At 54.1% G+C, this 24,036-nt stretch overlaps 6 protein-coding genes across 6 annotated transcripts; 4 read left to right on the top strand and 2 right to left on the bottom strand.

Moving 5' to 3' along the window:
- Nucleotides 1-144: 144 nt before the first annotated feature.
- On the bottom strand, nucleotides 145-1,658 carry NCS57_00708000 (Arginosuccinase; the record flags this gene model as incomplete). The annotated part of the gene is made up of 3 exons (XM_053056944.1): nucleotides 145-1,275; nucleotides 1,328-1,542; nucleotides 1,604-1,658. The coding sequence occupies 3 exons, from the start codon at nucleotides 1,656-1,658 to the stop codon at nucleotides 145-147; spliced, it is 1,401 nt and encodes a 466-aa protein (XP_052913139.1).
- Nucleotides 1,659-5,204: 3,546 nt separating this feature from the next.
- Nucleotides 5,205-5,708, top strand: NCS57_00707900 (uncharacterized protein; the record flags this gene model as incomplete). Its single annotated transcript, XM_053056943.1, has 2 exons — nucleotides 5,205-5,295; nucleotides 5,377-5,708. The coding sequence occupies 2 exons, from the start codon at nucleotides 5,205-5,207 to the stop codon at nucleotides 5,706-5,708; spliced, it is 423 nt and encodes a 140-aa protein (XP_052913138.1).
- Nucleotides 5,709-9,739: 4,031 nt separating this feature from the next.
- Nucleotides 9,740-11,767, top strand: NCS57_00707800 (HET domain-containing protein; the record flags this gene model as incomplete). Its single annotated transcript, XM_053056942.1, has 1 exon — nucleotides 9,740-11,767. The coding sequence occupies one exon, from the start codon at nucleotides 9,740-9,742 to the stop codon at nucleotides 11,765-11,767; it is 2,028 nt and encodes a 675-aa protein (XP_052913137.1).
- A 134-nt stretch (nucleotides 11,768-11,901) lies between these two features.
- Nucleotides 11,902-14,468, bottom strand: NCS57_00707700 (Protein arginine N-methyltransferase; the record flags this gene model as incomplete). The annotated part of the gene is made up of 4 exons (XM_053056941.1): nucleotides 11,902-12,081; nucleotides 12,131-13,563; nucleotides 13,614-14,223; nucleotides 14,331-14,468. 4 exons carry the CDS (start codon nucleotides 14,466-14,468, stop codon nucleotides 11,902-11,904), a joined length of 2,361 nt encoding a protein of 786 aa, XP_052913136.1.
- A 691-nt stretch (nucleotides 14,469-15,159) lies between these two features.
- NCS57_00707600 (RNA helicase) lies at nucleotides 15,160-17,552 on the top strand (the record flags this gene model as incomplete). The annotated part of the gene is made up of 2 exons (XM_053056940.1): nucleotides 15,160-17,349; nucleotides 17,436-17,552. The coding sequence occupies 2 exons, from the start codon at nucleotides 15,160-15,162 to the stop codon at nucleotides 17,550-17,552; spliced, it is 2,307 nt and encodes a 768-aa protein (XP_052913135.1).
- A 5,212-nt stretch (nucleotides 17,553-22,764) lies between these two features.
- Nucleotides 22,765-23,200, top strand: NCS57_00707500 (uncharacterized protein; the record flags this gene model as incomplete). The annotated part of the gene is made up of 2 exons (XM_053056939.1): nucleotides 22,765-22,869; nucleotides 22,961-23,200. The coding sequence occupies 2 exons, from the start codon at nucleotides 22,765-22,767 to the stop codon at nucleotides 23,198-23,200; spliced, it is 345 nt and encodes a 114-aa protein (XP_052913134.1).
- Between the last annotated feature and the right edge of the window lie 836 nt (nucleotides 23,201-24,036).

Genomic DNA, 24,036 nt, shown 5'->3' with positions numbered 1-24,036 from the left:
TCGCGCCTTTCTATACTTCTAGACAACCTTCAATCTTCACAGTAGACTTTTTTCATCCTTTAGACTTCCTCCCGTGCAGAGAGACCAGATCCAACAAAACCCTATAACGCCCGAATCCACCAAACTCGCTCACGCTCACAAATTTCAGGCAAGCATCTTCCTGAGAACCTCAATCTGCTCCAGAACCGTGGCCTTGCTGGTGCCACCCTTGGCCGATCGGCTCTCGACGCTCGTCTCGTAGTTGAAGACATCGGCAATGTCCTCCTCGAATCGCTCATCGATGGCCTTGATCTGCTCGTACGAGAACTCGTTCATGGGGATGCCCGTCTCCTCCGACTTGGCCACGCATCGGCCCGAGATATGGTGGGTCTCACGGAACGGCACGCCCTTGCGGACAAGGTAGTCAGCCACATCAGTGGCCAGCATGAAGGGGTCGAGGGCCGCCTTCATCTTCTCAGGGTTGACGGTCAGGGTGGCGAGGACACCGTTGGCGATCTGAATGCTGTCTGAAACGGTCTTGACGTGGTCCATCATGGGCTCCAGACTCTCCTGGAGATCCTTGTTGTAGGTGCTAGGGAGACCTTTCTGGGTCATCATGAAGCCGGCCATGTGGCCAAAGGCACGGCCAGCCTTTCCTCGGAGGAGCTCCAGGCTGTCGGCATTCTTCTTCTGGGGCATAAGAGAGCTGCCAGTAGAGTAGGCATCCGAGAGACGGACAAAGCCAAACTCGGCAGTGTTGTAGATGATAAGATCCTCGGCCCATCGAGAAATGTGTTGCATGAACATGCTTCCCCACTGGAGGAACTCGGAGACAAAGTCTCGGTCGGCAACGCCACCCATCGAGTTCCAGAGGAGGCCCTCAAAGCCCAGCTCCTCAGCCATCATATCACGATCAATGTTGAAGGGGTTGCCAGCAAGAGCGCCACAGCCCAGAGGGCTTCGGTTGACGCGCTTGATGGTCTCGCGGAGTCGGTCCAGGTCGGCGGCAAAGGCCAGGCCGTAGGACAGCATCCAGTGACTCCAGCGGACGGGCTGGGCTCGCTGGAGGTGGGTGTAGCCGGGCATGATGTACTCGATCTCGGACTCGGCGCGGGCGGCGATCACCTTGAGGAAGTTGACGAGGTGCTCATCGATCTTTCGGAGCTCGTCTCGGAGCCACATTCGCATGTCGCAGACAACCTGCTCATTGCGGCTGCGGCCGGTGTGAAGCTTGCCAGCAATGTTCTTGCCAATGATCTCACCCAGTCGGCGCTCGTTGGCAGTGTGGATGTCCTCCTGTAGAGGTGGTCAGAGATGGCGCCAGTGATAACAAGGGTGTGTCACTGACATCGACACCAGAGATAATGGTAAAGGAGTCAGTCTCCCACTCCTTCTGGACCTCGAGGAGACCCTCCCTAATCTTCTCAAACTCTTCCTGGGTGATGATGCCAGACTTTGCGTTGGCGCGGGCAAAGGCAATGCTGCCGAGAATGTCCTGCTTGTAGAGGACACGGTCAAAGAAGATACTCTCGTTGTACTTGACCATCAGGGGGTCGAGGCCGCCTAAGCTCGAGGTCAGCTCAATCCCATCGTTTTGCGATCATGACCACGGAGGGAGTCATACCAGTGAATCGGCCACCCCAGAGCATGCTGCCCTCAGGCTTGGAGTCGGACGCCATGCTGTAGATTGTGAAGGTGAATACGGGTGCGACTAGGAGTCAATTGACGATCAAGTGTCACGGAGAGATCAAAGTGTCGAGGAATGCGTTGGTTGTAAGTATTTGGAAAGGTTGAGCAAAAGTTTTGAGCCCAGGGTTGGATTGATCCTATCACATTGCAGCGCCCGCACGCACGAGATGCGTCACAGTTTCCCAACTGTTTTCTTTTCCGAGTTACGGAGCACTTCAAGCTGGGAATTCAGCCGCACGGGCCAGATTTTGAATGGGCAGTGGAATTTTTGTGGGCGGGCGACAGTCATTTTCAGCGAATTCGCTTGACCAAAAACTACAGAGGGCTCAGGGGATTGGCCGATGCTGGCCGGCTTCCCCAGACAAGAGCTTGAGGTGAAGTTGTCTGTCTTGATTGGAGGATGATGATTGGTTGATTGCTTCAACTCTTTTATCTTATCGGAGGTTGGGGGAGGGGGAGGGGAGGCGAAACGCACAGAGCAATTCTGCGAATATTGCCCTAGAGTGGGAGGTGACACAGGTAGAGGCGACACAGGTAGGAAGAGAAACAGTGGCTGAACAGAGTGTAACTGACGTTATAAATAATATTTGAAATTAAGGGCATCAGTGTGTACTCTTGAAGGAGAAGATAAACAAGTTCCTTTCATACCTCAAAAGCATGTGCAGGTACAGATCTGCACCCATGAGGGAAGGGGATGAAAGAGAGAGAATCAACCCCATCTCAAACAAAACCACGGAGGAGCTCCTCTTGCTCCTTTCACGTGCAACAGATCTTACCGTCGCCTAAACAAGAAGGCCGGCGGGATCTGATGTCGAGGCAAGGAAAAATAAGCTAAAAACCCACGAGCCAATTCCGTTGGAGTGACACGGCATCCATCCATCGCATCGCGCACAGACACAGGGCCAACCTCCCCCCAGGTCCAGGATGCCGGTCCCGGTGCCAGCCTTTTCGTGAACAGCATGGGGGAGAGAGACAGATGGATGATGACTCGGTCATTTTAGAAAGAATACGCGAGGGGCTGTTGGTTTGGGGGATGTGCAGAGGGACTCTAACCAGGTGACCTGTTTTACCCCAGATTTAGACAGGACGGGGGAAGACGCGGCGTGCATCGGGATTGTCAGTCCGATGTTATTGACACCTTTTGCAAGTTCACGGAAATTCGGGAGACTCGCTCTGTTTCCCCTAGGAGATGCCTCGGGTTCTCTTTCCAATGTCCTGCAGGAGCAGCTGAAATGTGAGTGTGTGTGTCTGCCTGCAGGCTGGAGATGGGAGGGGAGAGGTACGTACCCCCCATCTCTTATCCAGATGTAATCTCCATCTGTCATAACCAAGACGAGACCTGGGATTGGTCGAAACGCCATCTTTGATTCAGAGATATCAACTTTTTTTTTCTCTTGCTTCAAACCACATGTCAATGATTTGTTTTGATGGGATGTTACTTTTCCTGCCGTGCCACGTCTTTCATTTCCTGTTACTCAATCGCTCAGGTCCTGCTTGGTGACACGACAAACTGTCGACATGTGGTGCTTCTTCGGGCGGGCCTGGCCGATCATGACTCTACCCCGTAAAGTCAACGCTGACATGTAGGCATCACCAACTGGAATTCCACGTCTCAAACAGAATTATTATCAATCAGCCAAGATTCTGCTGCTGCCAGTTCCAAATCCTCATTTCCCCCGTCCCCCCGTATTACTGTGCATACATACACGCGCCTGTTGGTGCGTGTCTCTCGTCTGCACCTGTGTCATACTACCCCAAGTCTGGCCTCGCTTGGATGTTCGGCGCCTTTGAACCAACATTAGCCTGTCTCGAACCATGTGCTTTGGCTGGGGCCGTTTCCGCGTAGGGCGGCTGCTAGTCCAACTCGCAAAACTAAACACACCTCCAATTACGTAGGTAGGGTCCAGCTGGGGAACCTTTTTGATCAACACTCACTATTACACGTATTTTTCTCGGATGGCACGGACAGAGGAAAAGTCGTCAAACATGGACATCTCCAGCTTCACGGTTCCAGCAACATGGTAGATCCCTCATTGGGCTTCCATCACCCACCCGTCCTCCCCTCATCCATCCCACGCACGAGGCGAGAGAGAAAAAGGTGTGGACGATCACTTTCTTTGGCGTCAGACACACAGACGCCCATCTGTCCGCCTCCATCCCACCCGGCCGCCCGCCAACCAAAAACCCCATGTTTCTGCCTGTCTCCCCCGGACTGCCGAAAGGGGCAATGTCCTCCCCCTCCCCGCGAACGAGAGGGAGGAGTGCGCTTTCACGTCCCGCAGGAACGGCGAGGACGGAGCTGCTGCTGCAGATTGGGTGTGGGTGAAGCTTCTCCAACCAAGTGCCGTCAACTCCGACCCGGTTGGCAGTGAAGGATGCATCGGATGCAGGTTGCTATTGTAAGAGACCGGGGGAGGGGGGACACCTGGAGTTGGGGTTGTGATGAGGGGAGGAATAGCATCATTGCCTGGTGGGATTTTGGTCCGATGTTCGGTTCGGGTGAGGAAGCCGACCTGAACCGATGAAACGGGGTCGGTTCTGTGAATGATGGCATTGTCTTGGTCAACGGTTTCTGTGTGATGAATCAATGTCTGTACGAGTTATCCATGGTTGACACATGTCGATGAAGACATAATTCTAGTCAAAGCGAAACTTGTCTCGAGCCTACAGTAGCTGCCTAGTAAACAGAGATGGATGCAAAAAATAATGTAGCGTCCACTCGCTAACGCCGTGAACTAGACGACACCACGCCATCCCGCCCGTCTCCGGCTGCAACCTAAGTGCGAGACGGCTCGATGCACCGACTCGTGCAACAGAGTTTCTCGACGACCCCGGAGCGTGAAGGCCGACAACATGTCGTCAAAAGAGGAGTGTGCAAAAGCAACGGCGACAACGAGGACCCCCATGTCCTTGACCTTGTCCCTTGTGAAATCTGGAAGGCAAATGCGAGGGAGCGGAGTCTTGAGTTTTGGGTGTCGTTGACCCATGCATGTCCCGGGCAGTTCGACGACGCCCAGATCCAGCCCAAGCCCAAGCCATCCATTGAAGGCGTGTGGGTAACGTGGTGGTCGGGCTACGGGTGTGCCAACTGTGGCCTGTTTTGGAAAAGGTTGTTCGAGAGGGCTTTTTTTTTTTTTTTTTTCTCAGTCTGCTCCATTGGAGGGATGGGATGGATCCTTGGTGTGGAAATCTGGTGAGGCAGCGCTAGGCGGTTCTCCACGCCGATGGATGGAGCGAGGAGCGCTTCGGCGCGGTACAACTTGAACCATGGAGCTTGCTAAGTTACCTTGGGCCAGAAAATTCCTCAGATCCAATACAAATAAATCTCTCCCTCTCCCTCAGACTTTGTTCACAACTCTTCTTCCCCTTCTTCTCTTACACTCTCAACAATCATCGACTCTTGATCACGCAATCCTGTGGTCCACAGCCTAGGTCTATTCTAATTCACGCCGATTGAAGCTTCCCATCCTCTCGACAACATCTCCCGAACCACCCGGCTTCTTCCAACCACCCACCACCACCACATAACCATCACCATGTTCTCCGCTACCCGAGCTCTTCGACAGGCTGCTGTCCACGCCGAGCGCACTCCCCTCATCAAGTTCCTTGGTCCCCGAACCATTCCTGGTGAGTTTTTACTCTGAGCGTCTAGCTTTCCCAGCGCTCTCATTTCCCCTCCGAGCTTCACCCTCGGCTAACATCTTACAGCCAACATCGACCACTCTCCCAAGCCTCACCCTGCTTCTCCCGCTGGCAAGCTCCCCGAGTCCTGGTCCGGCTACGGCAACGGCAACGCCGCCTCCCGCCACACCAGCTTCAGCTCCTACCGCGACGCCGCCCAGCAGCACGGTCCCCTCCAGAACTCCATCCACGCCAACTCTGGTGTTGGTGGCCGCGCCGGCTCTGCCCTCGGCAGCGTCAACGCCCCCGACGGCGTCTACTTTGACGTCTCTGAGCTCCCCGCCCGCTTCCACCGAAAGACCCTGAACGCTGCCGAGATCGAGGCCATCGAGTCTGGCGGCGCCGCCCTCTTCTCCTAAGCTCGCCTTCCCCGCGCTGAGGAGCGAGGAATTACGGGTGGAAGGTGGAAACAGGACGGACCGGACGAACGAATTATCTACGATGACACAGAGAATATGACGATAGCCAGGGGAGCCAACCTGCCTGGAGCACATCTCCCGCACCACAGATATATGGTGTACGAGTAAGGCTGAGTGACCAGGCGCACCACGGCATACCTTGACGGTGCATTGATCGGGATGAGTACGAAAGACCATTCCCATTGAGGGGCACTGCCGACTTGGGACATAGCTCCCAGTCACAGCTGGATCCCCCCTTTCGCTTCGAGAAACCGCTGAGGGCACCACGGCATCACCGCCGCCAGAGGTCGTTAATATTGAGGGCTATGAATAGGCACCGCCAGGAGGAGGAGGAAAAAGAGGAGAACAAGACAAAGTCGGGACTTGCAATTTTTGCCCGGCTCACGGAGAACGTTAGGGCCTCCGTATCTTGTTGGCTGGCATCAACGCCATTTCTTTCTATTCTGTATAGCTGGATACACAACCTTCAGAGCTCTTAACAGCGAGCAAGGAACAGCAAGGCGTTGGAAACCAAGCAAAGTCATTTTTTGGTAGAAACATAATCAATACCACAAAAAAAAGTGTATACACCCAATACTGCTTCCCCATGTCTACCGTGTTTACTGTGTTGGCCAATGAATTGACCCTTGATGCTTGATTTACGCGCGCCCTTTTTCGCGCTCAATATTCCCGCGATGGCCTCACATTGGGAGCAATATCATGACAAACCGCCGACTACGCAGCCGACAACGGATGTTGCAGGTACAGGCACAGGCCCTCCCTTGCACACACGCACGCACACGCTCGGCCGGGTTTCCAAGATGCCAGGGGCTTTTGCACATTGTGTCATATTGCCAGTCGGCTTCTTGCCGGCCCCGGCTACATCAACTTTGCCACACCCATTCCGCTTCACGCCCCCCGAACACGGCGCCGGCGGGCGGTCGTTGGTGTTCGTGGGGCCGCGTCCACTTGAGGCTCTTTGCGCCTCATTCTGGGGAAGTTCAAGCCCAGTCTTCAAAGATGATGTTCTAAGTAGGTTGTCCATCCCGGTGCCGGTCCCGGTTCCGGCAAGATGGACTTGGAGGGACGGGACAGGAACAGTAGGTAGTCATAGATCCACTTGCGTTCGAGAAGCCGCGATACCCCAAAAAGATCGGGATTGCGTCTTTGACTCCTCAAGAGATGCAATTGAATGACACAGAAAACGAGCTCCATACTCAAAGGTCCAAGCACCGATATTACCCGACGTCGAAATGGTGCCAGAATCGACAACCCCGGGAAAACCCGGGGTGCGCAATGACTCCCCTAAAACGACGAGATTTTTCTTTGACGTTGATCAACCTCGTCTGCAGGGGAGTCCATGGTTCGACGAAGCGGAAACTCCCGCCTTGCCTTGCCTCACCTTGACCGACTGTTACGCGCCAAGGTGAAGGAGAATGCTTCTCGAACAACAAGCAGGAAGGGTTTCACTGCCTATGCTTTTCTCGTATGATGGGATGGATGGATGTTTCGGAGCTTGGCCGCCGTGGCTTGTGCAAGTGCCGACGTTCATGTGAAATGCGCTGCAACACAAAGTGGTGGTGGTGGTGGTCTGGGCTGTCGGAGTAATGGAAAGGGTTGTTACACAGACAGTTTCGTTTCGTGGTTGTGCCATCATGGTACAATATCCGGACAGAAGGGAGCATGAGGCTGAAAAGTATGACGTCCCTGGCTTACACGTGGGATGATGCTTTAAAGAGCCATCACCACACCGAGGCTTGTCCTTGTCTTTGCCATCTGCAACTTGTCGGCTCCCGTCCCCCGAGCCGCAATTGTCTTTTCTTATTAAAGGGTTCAAACATGCCATCTTGAGGGCATTCAAGGATGCGCGTGGACGTGCCGATTGTTCGGAACTTCACCGACACACCTGGTTTTCGGCGTCAGCAAGGTAAAGAGGGCTGCATCTCGGTCAAGAGGAGAACCAACGCGACACTGTTTGTGTCTCGGATGGTCTGCCTGACATTGCACATGCATTTACATGGAGCGTGATGAGGGTTGGGTACGATGCTGGGCCGCGGCTGGCATAGACTCTGGTGCCTAAGCATCCGAGTATTGTACTCTGAGGTACTACGTTGAGTGGGCCAAGGAAACGGTAAATTGCTTCAGTCGTCTGATACATCTACAACTTAATTTCATGTCTTCCAGCTCGTGCCACCGTTGCGATGGTGGCAGCTTCAGGGTAGACCAGATCTTGAACGTGGCATCAAAGTGCAATCATGGGGACGTGAAATCCGAATGCGGGAAAGTTAGGGACCGTTGTCCATTGATGAATGCCCATAGACTCAGCAATTTATTTGTGAATGTACCATGGATGGTAACAAGAAGACTTTCAGGAGGCTAAAGCTGAGTCGGAGGGCTACGTTGAAGGTGATAGGTAATCCTCTTGCTAAAAGCCCGAGTATGAGAAACATGAGGGTAATGGCTTTGACTCCCAGAACACCTGCAACCATTCTAATCGCTGTAAAATCAAACAGACCGCAGCGTGTATCGGGAGCTCCAAGTTTGGGGGGTATAACCTCAATCAACCCATGGGTACCCGTGGGCATTCATCTACCCAGGATAACCCATATTATCACGAAGACTAACACGGGTACCCGTGGGTATATATCGTCTTATGGGTACCCACGGGTAGTTGTCTACCCAGGTCATACTCATGGGTATCTGCCAACCCACGAAATACCCATGGGCAGTGGTCTACCCAAAATGCACCCATGGGTAATTGAGTGCCTAAGACATACACGTGGGTAGTTGCCGCCCATGATATGCCCTTGGGTAATATCTACCCACGAAATACCCACGGGTAGTGGCGTACCTAATCTACCAAAGACAATCTCTGAAATGGCCAAACTCACCACGGGCAGCAGTAGCCAAACAACCTCCAATAGCCCGCGGGTGCCCGTGGGTAGTTCTCTAATTAGACATGACTAGGTATTTACCTGCCCAAATCAATGCCTAGTCTGGACAGTTGTGGGTGCCCATGGGCAGTTATCTACCCAGATATACCCGTGGGGTATTTCTGCCCAAGAATCACCCATGGAAACATCTGCCCAGGACAACTCATAACTGCCACGAATTTTAGTGTGGGTAGTTATGGGTACCCAGCGATACACATATTACCCATGGGAACCCGAGGGGTATTTCGCATTGCCCACTTGAACTATGGGTACCCATGGGTCGCCTAGGTAGAGAGATGGCCAATAATGGGTTGACATCAAGACTTAAATTGTATACATGTTGAACAGAGTAGAAACTTGAAGACAGGAACGGATGTAGTTGAGGCCACTGAAGAAGCCCAAGACAGCGTTGACGAGATAGATTAGAGAAGACGACAAGCTGAAAGAGGAGACGAACAAGAAAACAAGAGGATCCCAGATGACGAAGGTGAACGTAACCATGGTTTCTGTAGCTGCGCCCTGGCGGCTGTACGCTTCCATGCCGTCTTAATAGACGATTTTCATCTCTCAACTTGGGTATTTAACGCCCGACATTGGGCTATTCTTAACAAATCTTGATGAGTAGATCTTCATTTAACTCTACAATATTAATCATAAGGCCAGAGCAAGTTAGAACAAAGCCATGCCTAAGCATGGTTGGCAACTCTGGTTGGCTGTTTCGCACGAAACGCAACAGGTTGGCGACCCGTTCTGATCTTCTTCGAGACTTGCTTCACTTTCGCAACTTATTTACAGTCTTGGAAACTTTAGTATGAGGTTCTTGACCCTATCTGATCCTTGTCAGGGAGCCCTGTTGGATCATGCCGCCAATTGTAGCGTCCCCTGCTTGCTGCATTGAAACCTTGGCCTCCACGGTGGCTATGCTACAGAAACACCTTGTGCAGGCAGCGCTTAATGAGACAACACTTCTTCTATCGACCCAGTTTCATCTACCAGTTAACATATCTTCTCTTTCATTATTTGATTTTAGTAACGACACTATTCGTTAATGTCGCCGTCATGTTTCTGCCAAGATTGCGCGTCCTCGGACGAGTCGCACACCAAGCCCATCGTACCATACGACAATGCGGTTCAACAGTCGCTTTGTGCCATGTGTCATCGATAAGCAACTCAGCCCCATCGAATGACTCGAAGCGCTCTGTTTTTCAATATAAGCCACTCACTCACCCACGTCAAATCCGACTACTCTATCGTACCTCAGAAGACAGCTCAGGTGCAGCGGTTGAAGAGCCGGCCTACACCCTGGAGCACGTCAACCTGGACGACGACCCTCCATTCATAGCTATATCATACGTATGGGGTAGCGATGAACTCACCGACAAGATCACCGTCAACGGCTCAGAGGCCCGCGTCACAAACTCGCTATACCATGCCGTCAAGGGAGTGTTTTCTCACTCGCGAGATGTCTGCCCATACTTCCCTGGCAAGAGGATGGCACTATGGGTAGATGGACTTTGCATCAACCAAAGGCATGACGAGGAGAAGAATGCACAGGTGTCTCTCATGAGCGAGATTTACCGCAAGGCCAGCATGGTCACGCTGTACGCGGCAAAGGAGGGCGTCGTGCCTGATGGCGCTCTTGAGCTGGCGCGGAAGTGCTGTGAGTGGTTGGACTCTCACCTCGACGACGATCCTGCAGAGTGGACGCCGAAATTGGCGGACCCCAAGTCTTTGGTAGAACTGGGCTTTCCACCAGAGGGTCACGAATCATATGCTGCTCTCAGACACATGTTCAGTCTACCATGGTCCAGGAGAGCTTGGATCGTCCAGGAAGTCTCCATGGCCAGCGAGGTGGTGGTAATCATTGGCAAATCCACCTTTCGCTGGGAACCTCTCGAACAACTCGTCGCCAGTGCTTCAGGGGGGATGCTGCCGGCCGCTTGCTTCTACCCCCCTGAAGATGGCGAAGACGAACTTATCGGAGGCCGGCCAGGTGTAGGATACGTGCTGAACCAGGCCCTAGTGAGATACTTTTCGCATACTGACGAGGGAGAACCCGCCATGGAGCTGTACGAGCTGCTTGGGGGATGCCACTCTCTTGCCAGCAGCAACCCAAAGGATAAGGTCTATGCTTTCCTGGGCATGGCCAAAGACCGACAACAGCTTGGCATCACGCCTCAGTATTCCTTCCCAGACCGCCAAGTCTACATCGACACAGCCGCTCGCATTCTAAAGAATGCGAAGAGCCTCCATCTGCTGTCCGACGTTCTCCCCGGAAAGGCTCTCGATCTGCCAAGTTGGGTTCCTGACTGGTCATCTCATAACTTTGACGATGGTAGCACCGTCGATACTTCGACTACCCGCGATGAAGGACAATACCAAGCAGACGGACACCAATCCGCTCATGTCAGGTTCAACGACGATGACACTGAGTTTACTACCCAAGGGATCATATTCGACCAATTATGTCTGATCCTTCCCGCCGACAATTACGGACAGCACAATCCAACTTATCCCGGGGTGGCAGAGTCTTCTTCGGCCGCCGAGGAGACTTTCTACACCTTGATTGGTAATGTCCAAACCGCTCTCGAGAGTGAGTGCGAGAGAATGGGTGTGAGTGCCTACCCAGGAAAAGGCGGCATGAAGGAGGCCTTTTGGAGGACACTGGTTCTAAACAAGGGTGACGTGGGGAGCAAGGAAGCAGGGCCCGAATATGAGAGCTACTACGACGCTCAGGTCAAGTTTCAAGGGGTAAGATTCATGGAAGAATGCGGTCATAAAGTGCCTGGCGTGGATGAGGAGGTGATTGTCAGGGCTATTCGTTTCGCCAACACCATGAGGCGCACATCACGTCTGCGTCCGGTCGGACTGACTCGGAAAGGATACATCGGCTCAGTACCAAAGAACTCTCGGGTGAACGATGAGGTTGGCATCTTACGCGGCGGACGAGTTCCTTTCATCCTTCGGCGACTAGACCAAGGCTCGAGATTCTCGTTCGTAGGGGATGCTTATGTCCATGGCATCATGAGGGGAGAAGCATGGGAAAAGGCACGGGACGAAGACAAGATCGACATAACGCTCGTATAGCAAGGCTATGCTTATCAGGCAAATTCAAGACCGAACTGACTGTCCTGTTGATTCTCTTTAACCTCTGAAATCAAAACTTTTCTTCTCGTTGCATCGTATATCCATATAAAAGCCATCATACCATCCAATGACATCTACATGAGGCATGCTACCTTGCGGCTGCTGCAAAGGTCGGACGAGGCCACCTTGATGCGCGTCGAAGGACCAACCCAGGTGAAGGCCTCGACGAGCCACTCGTACCACACCCTTGTATCGTCAGTCTGTCGCCACATGCTGACCTCAAGCTCGGTATCAGCGGGGAAGTAAAGGGGGTTCTGCTACATGTCAGCATCACAAATCTATGTTTGCAAGGGGCTAGCATACCTTGAGCGGGAAAAAGATGGGGAACCATGAGATCATGTCCTTGCTCTTGCGGTCGATACGCTCAGGGTGCGTGCTAATCTCAATCTTTTCGCCCTTGTTCTCAGGGATCTGCGACTCATATAGAGTAGACTCAAAGTAGCCGGCGAGACCATGAGTGACACCTCGTGTACGGCACACAAACGTGAGGTGGCAGTATCGTGAGTTGTGATCGTTGGCTCCAGCAGCACCAGCCATGCTACCGCCACCACCACCAACAACACCGCCGGATCGCTTCGCCTCAAGAGCAGCGAGGGTAGACTCTGGAATGGGGTGCGCGAACTCCCATGCCTCCTGGAACCGAGGCTTGTTGGGTACCTTCTCAGCCACAAAGTCAAGAGCGAAGAGCCGGACAACCCAGGGGGTCTCGAAGGCGTTGGGGTCTCCAGGCGACCGCGAGAGAATGTCGGCGTGGATCTTTGGGGTTGAGATGGGGCTCAGGTGTGCAGTATAAGAGCTGGGGATGGAGATGCCATGAGGCGTAGAGATGACATGCTGAATCCCATCCAGACACTCAGGTGACAGCTCATTGTCGCCAAAGGACCCAAGAAGCTCCGAGATGAGGATATCAACCTTGCCATAGACAGGACCATCTTCAGTCTCAGACACGATAGGACCCTTCCAGGCTCGCATGTCCGTCTTGACAACCTTGACCTCACCGTTCCAAACCAGTTCGTTCTGACGGAGCAGATAGACATATGCGTTGGGGTTCTTCTCAACAGCCCACATGTCGATGGGAACACCAGCATCCTTGGAGGCCTTGAGGGCGCGAGTGACGAGGGGACCGCGTCCAGAGCCGGCGACCGCAACAACAACCTTGCCCTCCTTAGAAGTAGGCTTGTTGAGCTCCTTCCATTCCGTCAGGGCCTCGTACACGGCAACCTCATACTGGCTATACTTGACGGGATCTCCCTCGAAGACTTCGTATGTAGCCGATTCGAGGTTGTCCGACAGAGGCTGAAGAGGAGACTGGAGCCAGTCCTGGAAGCTGGTCAATGTGGCACCCTCAAGGTAGGTGAACTCGGGCTGCTGAGACTCGAGCCACCTCAGATAGGAGATGTAGTCGTTAGTCTTTACTTGGAAATTTGCGGTCTTGGCAGTCTGGTTCTGTGACTCTGCCTCAGCAAGGGTTGGGAAGTCATCGTGAGAGGCCAACAGAGAGTGAGGTTCGCCCTTAATGTGAGAGACGTCAGGGCCAGCATCGCACAGGAGAATCCAGGGCGCATTCTTGAGTCGCATATACGAGAAGAACAGGTTCTGGTGGTGCTTGGAAAGCGAGGGGTAGCCGGCCTTGTTGGCCTGGAAAACTCCTGGGTTGATGGTCAAGTAGTGAAGAGGCTCAGCGAACCAGCGGTCCTGGAGGTCCTTCTCAGGCATGACACGAGGTATTTGCAGAGCTGCGAAAGGCGTTAACTGATAGCTTAACACTGGCCATGACTTGACTTACCAACAAAGAGTCGCGTGTTGTAGTTGCAGACACTGCGAACATGATGCCACGAATCCCACGCTGCAAGGAGGTCGATCTCCTTTTCCTCGGTCTTGGTAGGGGTCTTGACCTCAAGAGAAGAGATGCTGACTCCCTGAGACTCTACCTCGGGCTCCCGGTACATTGGCATGTGGATCAAAAAGGTCAATCGGTTGCCAATGGTGAGAGCCTCTTCAACAGCACGCGAATACTGCGCAAGACTCTGGTTTCCACCATCAATGGAAGCGTCCTGTCGAGGTCCAGGGATGATGATGCTGCGAACACCACAGAAGTTGGCGTAGTTAACTTCAACATTCAGAACCTGGCGGGAGATGTTCGAGATGATGGGGTTGGCCGAGCCAAGGTCGATCCAAGGGCTGATGACTGCCGTGTAAGTGTTGACAGCAGCGCAAGGAAACATGCTGGTATCCTTGGGCGTCAGAGGCGGCAGGATAGGCTCAGCCCGTGAGCCCGTCGCCGTAGTGGTGGCATTCTCGCCATTGTCAGAGAGGGCGGCGAGATGCTCACTCACGAGGGCAAAGACTCGCTCGCGGAAGTGAGTGTTGGTGATGGGAGTCGTGGCAAAGGCCAGCTGTTCACAGAGTCAACCGGAGTGCCCCGACACAACGCGCACGAGGCATCATAGCCCTTCCACCGGCGACTGAGGCGTTCGTTTGACGCAGGCGACTTGCGACTTACACCATGGTTGAGCAGATGGCCGTACTGTAAGTCGGTGAGGGGCTCATCGCGGTTCGAGTCGTGATATCCGATGTTGAAGCTGGGGCGCTGAGGGCCGAAGCTGTCGGACATGTCGAAGCCAGAGGCGTCCGAGGCCATGATTGCAGACGTGAGCTTTTGCGTCTTTTGGTGGTTTGTGGTTGAAAAGAAAGATTGAAGCTGAGATTTCCAATGGTGGAGTAAATCACCCCGCCAAATCAATTAATCGTTGGTTGTGGGAAGTGGGATGCGCCTCGTTTTCGCGCTGATGTTAAGAGAAGGACTGGATCTTGAAAAATGGAGATAAATAGAGATTTTGCCAGGTGTATCTCTCTTGAAAGATGATATCTTCTTATCCAAGCGAAGCCCTCCACGCTGACATTCGGAGTAGCTCACAGAAGAGTTTCTTTTCGCGGTGAGAGATGGAACAAGAGAAGGACCCTGAAAGTGGGCACAGTGTGCGCCAGGACTGTAGCAAGCTTGGCTCAATACCAGAAACATAGAAAGTAAAGTAATTGAAGAATTCAAATGGTTTTGAGTATCAAAGTACTACAAGGTAATTTCAAGCTTGTTCAAATCAGACCCAGTCCATCTATCGCTAGCAATACGCACACAACCTGTTCAACGTTACTCTAAGAGCACACCTGGGTTAGTGACTCACACTGTGCTGCAGGTATCCTTATCGATAAGGCAACCGCCTCCAAGTCCCGCCAAAATTTTCTGGCAGCTGGAGATCAACCTCCCAAACATCACCGGCCTCTCCTTCAGCCTCGCCATCTCTTTTTCTCTCTCCGTCACCACAAAGACAACAATGTCCGACGCCAAGGGAGGAAAGCGTCTCAGTGCCGACGCAGACGAGTCTACTAGGAAAAAGGCAAAGAAGGACGCCGCCGATCTCGACCGCAACAACCCCTACCTTGCGCACATGTACGAGAACGGCGCGAGCAACGGCCACGGCGAGGAGCCTTCGCCAGACTCCCCTCTCGCCGGCATGAAGAGGCAACAGACAACGGCAAAGCAGGCTTCAAAGGCTGAGGACTCGGAGTCAAACCCTTTCACTGGCCGACCTCACTCGCAAAAGTACTTCCAGATCCTCCAGGGCCGTCGCGATCTCCCTGTGCACAAGCAGCGACAGGAGTTCCTGGACAAGTACCATTCCACACAGATCCTCGTCTTTGTCGGTGAGACGGGTTCCGGAAAGACTACTCAGATCCCGCAGTATGTCGTCTATGATGAGCTCCCTCACCTCACTGGCAAGCTCATTGCCTGTACCCAGCCGCGTCGAGTCGCTGCCATGTCGGTCGCGCAGCGTGTTGCCGATGAGATGGACGTCACCCTGGGAGAGGAGGTCGGTTACAGCATTCGTTTCGAGGACATGACGGGCCCCAAGACCATGCTCAAGTACATGACCGACGGTATGCTTCTGCGCGAGGCCATGCACGACCACGAGATGTCCCGCTACAGCTGCATCATCCTCGACGAGGCCCACGAGCGTACCCTGGCCACCGATATCCTCATGGCTCTGCTCAAGCAGATTTCCATGCGCCGCCCCGATCTCAAGATCATCATCATGTCTGCTACTCTCGATGCGCAAAAGTTCCAGAAGTACTTCAACGACGCGCCCCTGCTCGCCGTCCCCGGTCGAACCCACCCCGTCGAAATCTTCTATACGCCCGAGCCCGAGCGCGACTACGTCGAGGCCGCCATCCGCACCGTCCTTCAGATTCATGCTTCCGAACCTGAGGGTGACGTCCTGCTGTTCTTGACTGGTGAAGATGAAATTGAGGACGCCTGTCGCAAGATTAGTCTCGAGGCGGACGAGCTGATGCGCGAAGTCGACGCCGGCCCGCTCGCTGTGTATCCCCTCTACGGTACGCTGCCCCCTCACCAGCAGCAGCGCATCTTCGACAAGGCGCCCGCGCCCCTGCGTAAGGGCGGCCGCCCTGGTCGCAAGGTGATTGTTTCCACCAACATTGCCGAAACCAGTTTGACCATTGATGGTATCGTGTATGTCGTGGACCCTGGCTTCAGCAAGCAAAAGATCTACAACCCGCGTATCCGTGTCGAGTCCCTCCTCGTCTCGCCCATCTCCAAGGCTTCCGCCCAGCAGCGAGCCGGTCGTGCTGGTCGTACCAAGCCCGGAAAGTGTTTCCGCCTGTACACGGAAAAGGCCTTCAAGAAGGAGCTCATTGAGCAGACGTACCCCGAGATTCTGCGTTCCAACCTCGCCAACACCGTCTTGGAACTCAAGAAGCTTGGCGTCGAGGATCTCGTCCACTTCGATCTCATGGACCCCCCTGCTCCCGAGACCATGATGCGTGCGCTGGAGGAGCTCAACTACCTCGCCTGTCTCGACGACGACGGTGAGCTCACAACCCTCGGTGGTCTGGCTTCCGAGTTCCCTCTAGATCCCGCTCTGGCTGTCATGCTCATCTCATCGCCCGAATTCTACTGCTCCAATGAGATCCTTTCCATCACCTCCCTTCTCTCAGTCCCCCAGATCTTCATGCGACCCGCCAACAACCGAAAGCGCGCCGATGAGATGAAGGCGCACTTTGCGCACCCCGACGGTGACCACCTCACCCTCCTCAACGCCTACCACGCTTTCAAGGGCCAGGCGACATCGGACCCCAACAGCGTCAAGGCCTGGTGCCACGAGCACTTCCTCTCGTTCCGTCACCTCTCGAGCGCCGACAACGTCCGGACGCAGCTCAAGCGCATCATGGAGAAAAACGAGCTGGAGCTCGTGTCAACGCCATTCGAGGATAAGAACTACTATACCAACATCCGACGGGCGTTGCTGGCCGGTTTCTTCATGCAGGTGGCTATGAAGGAGAGCTCGGGCAAGCTGTACCGCACCGTCAAGGACGACCAGGCCGTCCTGATTCATCCATCCACAGTCCTCCGCACCGAGTTTGACTGGGTCCTGTACAACGAATTCGTGCTCACGTCGAAGCAATACATCCGAACATGCGTGGGGATCCGACCCGAGTGGCTATTGGTAAGTCGTCTTCTCATTGCTCGTCTTCAATTGGGAGGGAGCGTCTCTTGAATGCCGTAGCACAGCTTTGCTAACATTATCCATAGGAAATCGCCCCCACTTACTACGACCTGGACTCTTTTGAGCAGGGCGACGTCAAACGGTCTCTGGCTCGTGCCGCGGAGAAGAAGCGGCGCAAGGAGGCCATGAAGGCTGGCAGATGAGGCCCTCCAGCTCATATGCCACCCTGCGAAAGGGGGAAGGGGAGGAGGGCAAGCAGCAATCGAACGGGGCTGAAAAGAAAGGGCAAACAAGGATCAAGGAAGCGCGATCGATCGTGCGCGCACTCTGTGTCGGGTGTCCCGTTGCTGCAAGACCACACACACACTGCACCTCACTGCAACTGCACCTCAACTGCACTCCAACCCTGCCTGCGGCCCTCTCCCATGGATCACAACGGCCGCCGTCTAGTCTATGCCCAGCGCATGGACCAACCGGGGGAGGGAAGGGATCTCTCTTGGAAAATGCGGAGGGGGGAAGAGAGGGCTGGGCTGGACTGGACTGGGTTGTATGCGGGTGGGAATGTCATGTCCCATCTCAAACAAGCAAAACCCATTCATTCCCCTTGCCCACCCTCCTTCAGACCCCGACCGTTGGTGGAAATTCCTTGTTGGTGACTGATTGAGCTACGGCGTTTTATGTGCAGCAGCCACTTGTTCTGGTTGGTTTTTTTTTGTTTGTGTTTTGAATCTTTCACTCTCTCTCTCTCTCTTTCCCCTCCTCATTTACACCCCCTCTCTCTTGAGAAGAATCGGTTTCGTTTATCTGGTCATCTATTTGTGGATGCCAAGAGAGGGGGGGTTGAATAGGGTGTGATGGGAAGTGGGCGTTTATTTGGCTGTTTTTCACTCGCGCGCATGTTTGCAAGAGGCAAAGGAGAGAAGAGAGAAGACAAGAGAGCGTTGAGGAATATGCGCGTCTGTGTATGGATGGATGGAGGGACGGACGAAAAAAAGAGGTGGCGGATAGAAAGGCTCATATCATATCTGGACTGGACGAGTAAAGCTGTTAGAAGAAACCTTGACTACAGATTCCAAAACGTGCAATCTCATTGATTGCTGCACGACGCCTGTTTCGGATCTTGATGCTTTTGTGTCTCCGCAGTAGATACCTACCGTATCTGGCTGTGCAATCTTTCTTGTGTGTCTCTCTTTTTCTCTGTTTCCTCTCATCTCATCGCTGAGATGCGATAAGTCGTTTCTTGACTTCCCCAACGGCTACACGTCAAGATGAAGTCGATGATGCAAATACGGACAAGGTTATCCTTGTCATGGGCGGCTGCAAGTCAGGGGGGGTGGTGGCAATCACACCCGCTCGCCGCGGAACAAACGATGGATGCAACTTTACCTTTTAGTCTCAACGGCTTTTAGACTCCTCAAGAGTGTGTGTGTGTGTGTGTCTCTTTGTCTGGTGGCGATGCTTATCCCACGGAGGGGTTGAATGGATGGCTCATCGTCCGGGGTTCCGTTTGAGCAAGGGTGTTGTTTTTGACAAGGGTGGGTTGCCCCCCCCCCTCCCCGTCACATCGCATCGTGATGCTGTGGAGGCGGGAGATCGAAGCGAAAAGCAAAAGAGGAAGGAAAAAGCAAGTATTGCTGCGTGGGATAAAAAGATGTTAACCCGACTCCCGGGCACCTGGGAACAGGTGCTGGAACAAAAGCAACAATAATGAAAGGATTCAGGGCAAGGGGGGTGAGTTCCGTGTGGGGGGGGGATGACAACTGACAGACACGACGATCGGGTTGAATGAATTTGGTCTGATATGATATCTGGAGGGAGGTAAACAGAAGCGAAGGGACATGATGGCGCGTTTCGATCCTCGAGCAAGCAAACCAGCGCTGGGACAGGCACCGGCCATGCGGATCCCTTCCCAACGAGGACATGGCATGTGCAGCCACCATGGCAGGGTACTGGGCGAGAACCATGGGGTAACTTAGTTGCTGTATGTACCAGGGGGACAAGAGCAAAGTGAGCACTTGGGCGAGGCGAGGTGAGGCGAGGCCAGCTAGTTTACTTGCAGTCGATAGCTTGTGTTTGTCGTCTTGTTCAGAGGTCCAGCTCAGCTCAGCTTATTGACGGCGGCGTGTGGCTTGGTCAAGCCTCTTCTCATCATCATGAACATGAATGAGACCCCACGCGACATGGTACGCAAGTAGTATCTGAGCCCGGCCGGGACAAACGGGGACAGAGAGCCGTAGAGGGAGTATCGTGATCCGATCCCTCACCGTACAGACGAGTTAGCAACAAGTCAAGTCCACCGACACCCCCGTCCAGGCTCACCGGCGGAAGGGTCAACCGGAGATATCATGATTGGTCGGGGGGAGAATTCGATAGGCTTGGGGTCTACAACTGCAGACCCAGAGCCAGGTTTGTTCCCGGGGGATGCTGCAGCCTTGTCTGTTGTCGGATCAGGAGAAACCTTCATATCCAAGGCACATGGCCTTTAGAAGCAACAACATCCAAGTAAGAGCGTCATCAGGGTTGCTGCTCTACCGCATTTCTTGCAAGGTGTACCCGAGCGAGCGAATTGCGCACCTCGGAAACCCGGATCAAGGTCGACGAAAACACGAGATGTCCGATGAACCCGTTCCATTCCCTTGATGAGCCAGCCAGTGCTTCCACATTCGATTGCCAGAGAGGCTCGAGCTTTTGGGCAGATGACATTCCCTGCCCTGCCCTGGGGAATATTGTCCGGCTGCTGCAGGGCCCTTCCCGGAAACCGCTGAGCCATCATGCATTGGATCCCATCTGGGCGGGCCATAGCTCCTTGCCGTTTCCCCCTTGCCCCGGAATCTATTTGGGGGAACCAAGGTGAATCAACTTGGACGAGTGCTACCGTATGCAATGCGCTTGACCGAGGGGTAGCGTAGCGTAGCAGTGTAGCCGATACGTCAAACGTTGCGTGTCGTTTGAGCTCGGCAGAATCAATGCAATCTCGCGTCAGCTCTTGTAGAGTCTCGCCTTGCGGCCTCAAACCGCAGTTTAGTTACGCAAAACTGTACGCCAACTTCTGCTCAGCCTCTGCGTGGTTTTTTTGTGGTAAACTTTGGACCCGTCGTCTCAGCGCCGTGCGCAGCAGTAGTTAGTGCTTCCGATGACGCCGAGGTCCAGGTTCCCCTCAAACAAACGAAAGAAGCCGCGCCAAGGTGAGACACCCAAGTTTGCGAATGGAGGCGTACCGGAGGTCTCGGTGAAGCGGCTAGAATGAAACAGACCATGTGAGACGGAGGGGACCCTGAGAGAATGGCTCTCACTGCCACATGTCATATGTCTCATGACACTGACTGAACAATTGACCAACCATGATGAAGTCCTTGTTGATGATGGTGATCAGTCGTCAAGAATCCAAATCTCGCTCACAAAAGCACGCATCCCCAGATGATCTTCATCATGCCAGGCCAGGCAAAAGCAAGTGCCATCGCATCGCATCGTCAAGACATGATTGAGCCATATCCGGCAATTACACGTCGGGATATACTTTTCGTATACCCACACCAAGAGAAAAAAGTGCGGCGCCACGCGCTTGTGGATCCCGCATCTCCCGTCCCTTCAACTCTGGCGAGGTCCGTTTCTGTCCTTTTTTTTTTGCTTTTTCCCTCGCTTTCTAGATGCATTGGCATCCAACATGTCAAACAGAGACAACCTTTTTTCAGCCTCAAAAAAACGAGACAGGTCCCCTTCTCCACATCAAAAGGGACAGACGGGAAATCCCAAGGACCAAGAACCCAGAGATGAGGTCCCGAGGTTGCCTTTGCCCATGCTCGCCATGCCATGCCAATGCCAATGCCATGCCATACATCCATGATGGATACCTGTGCGTCCGTTGTGCGCTCGGGTCGTGCCCGTGCTTGTCGCTCGTGGCACGACACATGGTGACATGGGACGACCACAACATGCCGACCGTTGACCATGGGCCTCGCAGATAAGTGGCTTCAGGCCCTGACGCCGACTGGCCCGAGAACACCACAGATATGCAGACAGCTCAACCGGCTCTCGCCAACGCCTACCCCCCTCCCCTTTCCTCTTCCCCTTCCCCTTGACTTTGCCCTGACGATGTCATGTTTGTGATTGCCGGTGAGCGCCCTCAGCAGAGCGGCCCGTGGTGGTCCTTGAACGTGGTCCGCATTAGCAAGGGAATCATGGCGACGGCGCTTCGTCTCAGGCACGTCCGAGAGGGTTGGACGAATGGCCTGTCTGCATCCATCATTGGATGTCGTGTCGTGTCTGTCGTAGGTAGGCATCGCGTCCCTTCCCCAGAGACACACAAGCGACACGCCCTCCACTGTCATCCATGATCCATTCCACTCCATTCATCGAGGTGCCCCCCCTGGGCCGACCCCTCTACCTCACGCCATTTCCGCCGGCCGCTACGCCCGTTGGAGCTCTCGTCCCATGGCCCCACGTCTCGACGAACCACACGCCGTCCAGGCTGTCGACTTGGCTTTTGCGGCAGCCCATCCGATCGCCTCAAAGGCCGAGCCCAGCAAGCCCAGCAGCAGATTGAGGCGGGAACCGCAGCGTCTGGATGCCACTAATGCTGAATAACATTTCTCTAGCGAGCCTCTGGAAGCGCTTGGCCGTCCTCCCCGGCCCTGTCGGCACCACCGTTTCCTGTGCCCACATCGTCAGTAGTCTGTCAATACAGTACTAGTCAACAGAGGGTCCAACCGCAAGAACCTCGTCAACAGAAGATGCATGTCTTGTCTGCCCGTGTCCGTTCTCTGCAACTCGCTCTCCTGCTGCTGTGGATAGAGAGAAAAGCCCACCGGCCCTCTTCCGGAAGTCTCGCAGGGGCTCCCTGTCTGTCATCACTGGGTGTGGTCCCCCCACTGCATCGTTATGCCCAGCGGGGGCCCCTTCGACCAAGGGGGGCATCAGTCAATCCCATGAAAAATGGCATTGCGACGCCAACGGCCATTCGCCATCGAGTTTAGCTGTCCCCAAGACGTCAGCAGTGCTGTGCTCCCAGTCCAGTCCAGTCCAGTCCACGATGTAGGTAGTATGTAGCAGGTACTGAGTATACGACGGCACGCACCTTTCACATCATGCCAGCCCGTTCCCGCTTGGAGCCCTTGAGCTCCGCCCAGCCCTGGGGATCCTTGACATGTTGGCCATCGCTCTTCTCATCAGCGGTAGTACAAGAACATCGTTCGACCCTTTCCCCCAGCCTAGCCCGCTCTCCGTGCTAGCTTCGCATTCACGTCACTTCCTCCCATCATCGCCTGGCCTGGTAACTTACCTCATATAAGACCTGGTGTCTCGCATCTCCGTTCCTCTCGGCCCATTGACTCTCACCAACCATACCTCAATCTTGCCCAATTCCTCTCCTCCCACGCCGTATAATCCTCCTCCATATCCATACATCAACAACACACAATGAGCAGCGCTGGTGGTTTTTATAAGTACCGATGCAAGTACTTTTACACACACAACTGCCCCAACTGGGTTTGGGTGAACAATGCGCCTTGCGCATCATGTCTTGTAAGCATAGCTTCCCTCTCATGCCATGCTTCCTTTTTTTCGCATCGCAATGCGGATCCGCTTGCTGACCAGTGGTTGACAAAATAATCAGGCCGATGGTCGCGATAACGAAGAACCCCATCTCCCATCATGGGGACTTCCCCGGGACATCGTCGTGCCCCAAGTCCTCGACGGCATCCTTCAGTACACCCTCATGGAGCTTGTAGCTCCCTCAGAACCTGGCGACGACTGGACGCTCAGGGACAAGGCCAACCGACCACCGCCATCGATCCCCGTGACCAGCGCTATGCCAGGCATACCGGGAATCATGTCACATCATCATCGCTTCTGAGAGGGGCAGGGGGGGGCCTTGAGGGACACCCTCCAAGGGCTCCCCCAAACCAAATTTGACGACAACTGAACTGAGCTTGGGAAATAATTATCGACGACAAGGGATTATCGAATCAACGACGGAAACGCACGAGGACAGGATCTAATCGCATCTCATCTGGGATAAACACCAGCAAGATTGCAAGCCTCTCTCTCGACCGCTGACCGGATTGTAACGCGCCATCGGGCGTAGTGCAGTGTACGACTTCTGAAAGATCTGACGGGATTCATTCGCAGGCAGACATTGCGACTGCGACGCTGAATATTGGATGCAACGGGAGATTGGTGGCTGGAGAAAGATCGCAAGCAAACAAAACCCCCCGGAGATACCCATGCGCTGTGTTGGACGTTTCTGGAGACGGGGGACTCCATTCTGGAATTGTTCTTTTTTTGTTTTTACTGGGCATCTTTTTTTGGGGAATCATCTAACGGGCGCGTATGTGTGTTTCACTGGGCATGGGAACATCTATTGTCTTTTTTTGGCGGTTCTGGAGCCGGGAAATTGATTTCTTGACCCTCCTCCCCATTGGGGATTGACGAGGCAGCATCTCATTTCATTTCGTGTTGATCACCCGCTCGAAAAACGTCCGCGCGCCGCGCGCGACATGTGATGTGAGGCTCGGGGAGCGGAGGTTGTGGTTGTGGCGGACTGGGCGAGTCAGTGATGGGATCCAGGCGCACGAGATCATGTCGAGGGCATCAGATCAAGGCGCGAAGGCCAGGGCTGGGTCGCGAGATGTGGCGTGCCACAGAATGAGAGCTCGCCTGATGATCCTTGTTGGTCTACCTATCAGTCAG

This window comes from Fusarium keratoplasticum, chromosome 5 (genome assembly GCF_025433545.1).
Source record: "Fusarium keratoplasticum isolate Fu6.1 chromosome 5, whole genome shotgun sequence".
NCBI lineage: Eukaryota > Fungi > Ascomycota > Sordariomycetes > Hypocreales > Nectriaceae > Fusarium > Fusarium keratoplasticum.
Note: the sequence above shows the minus strand (reverse complement) of the source record. Positions and strands in the feature narration are given on the sequence as shown.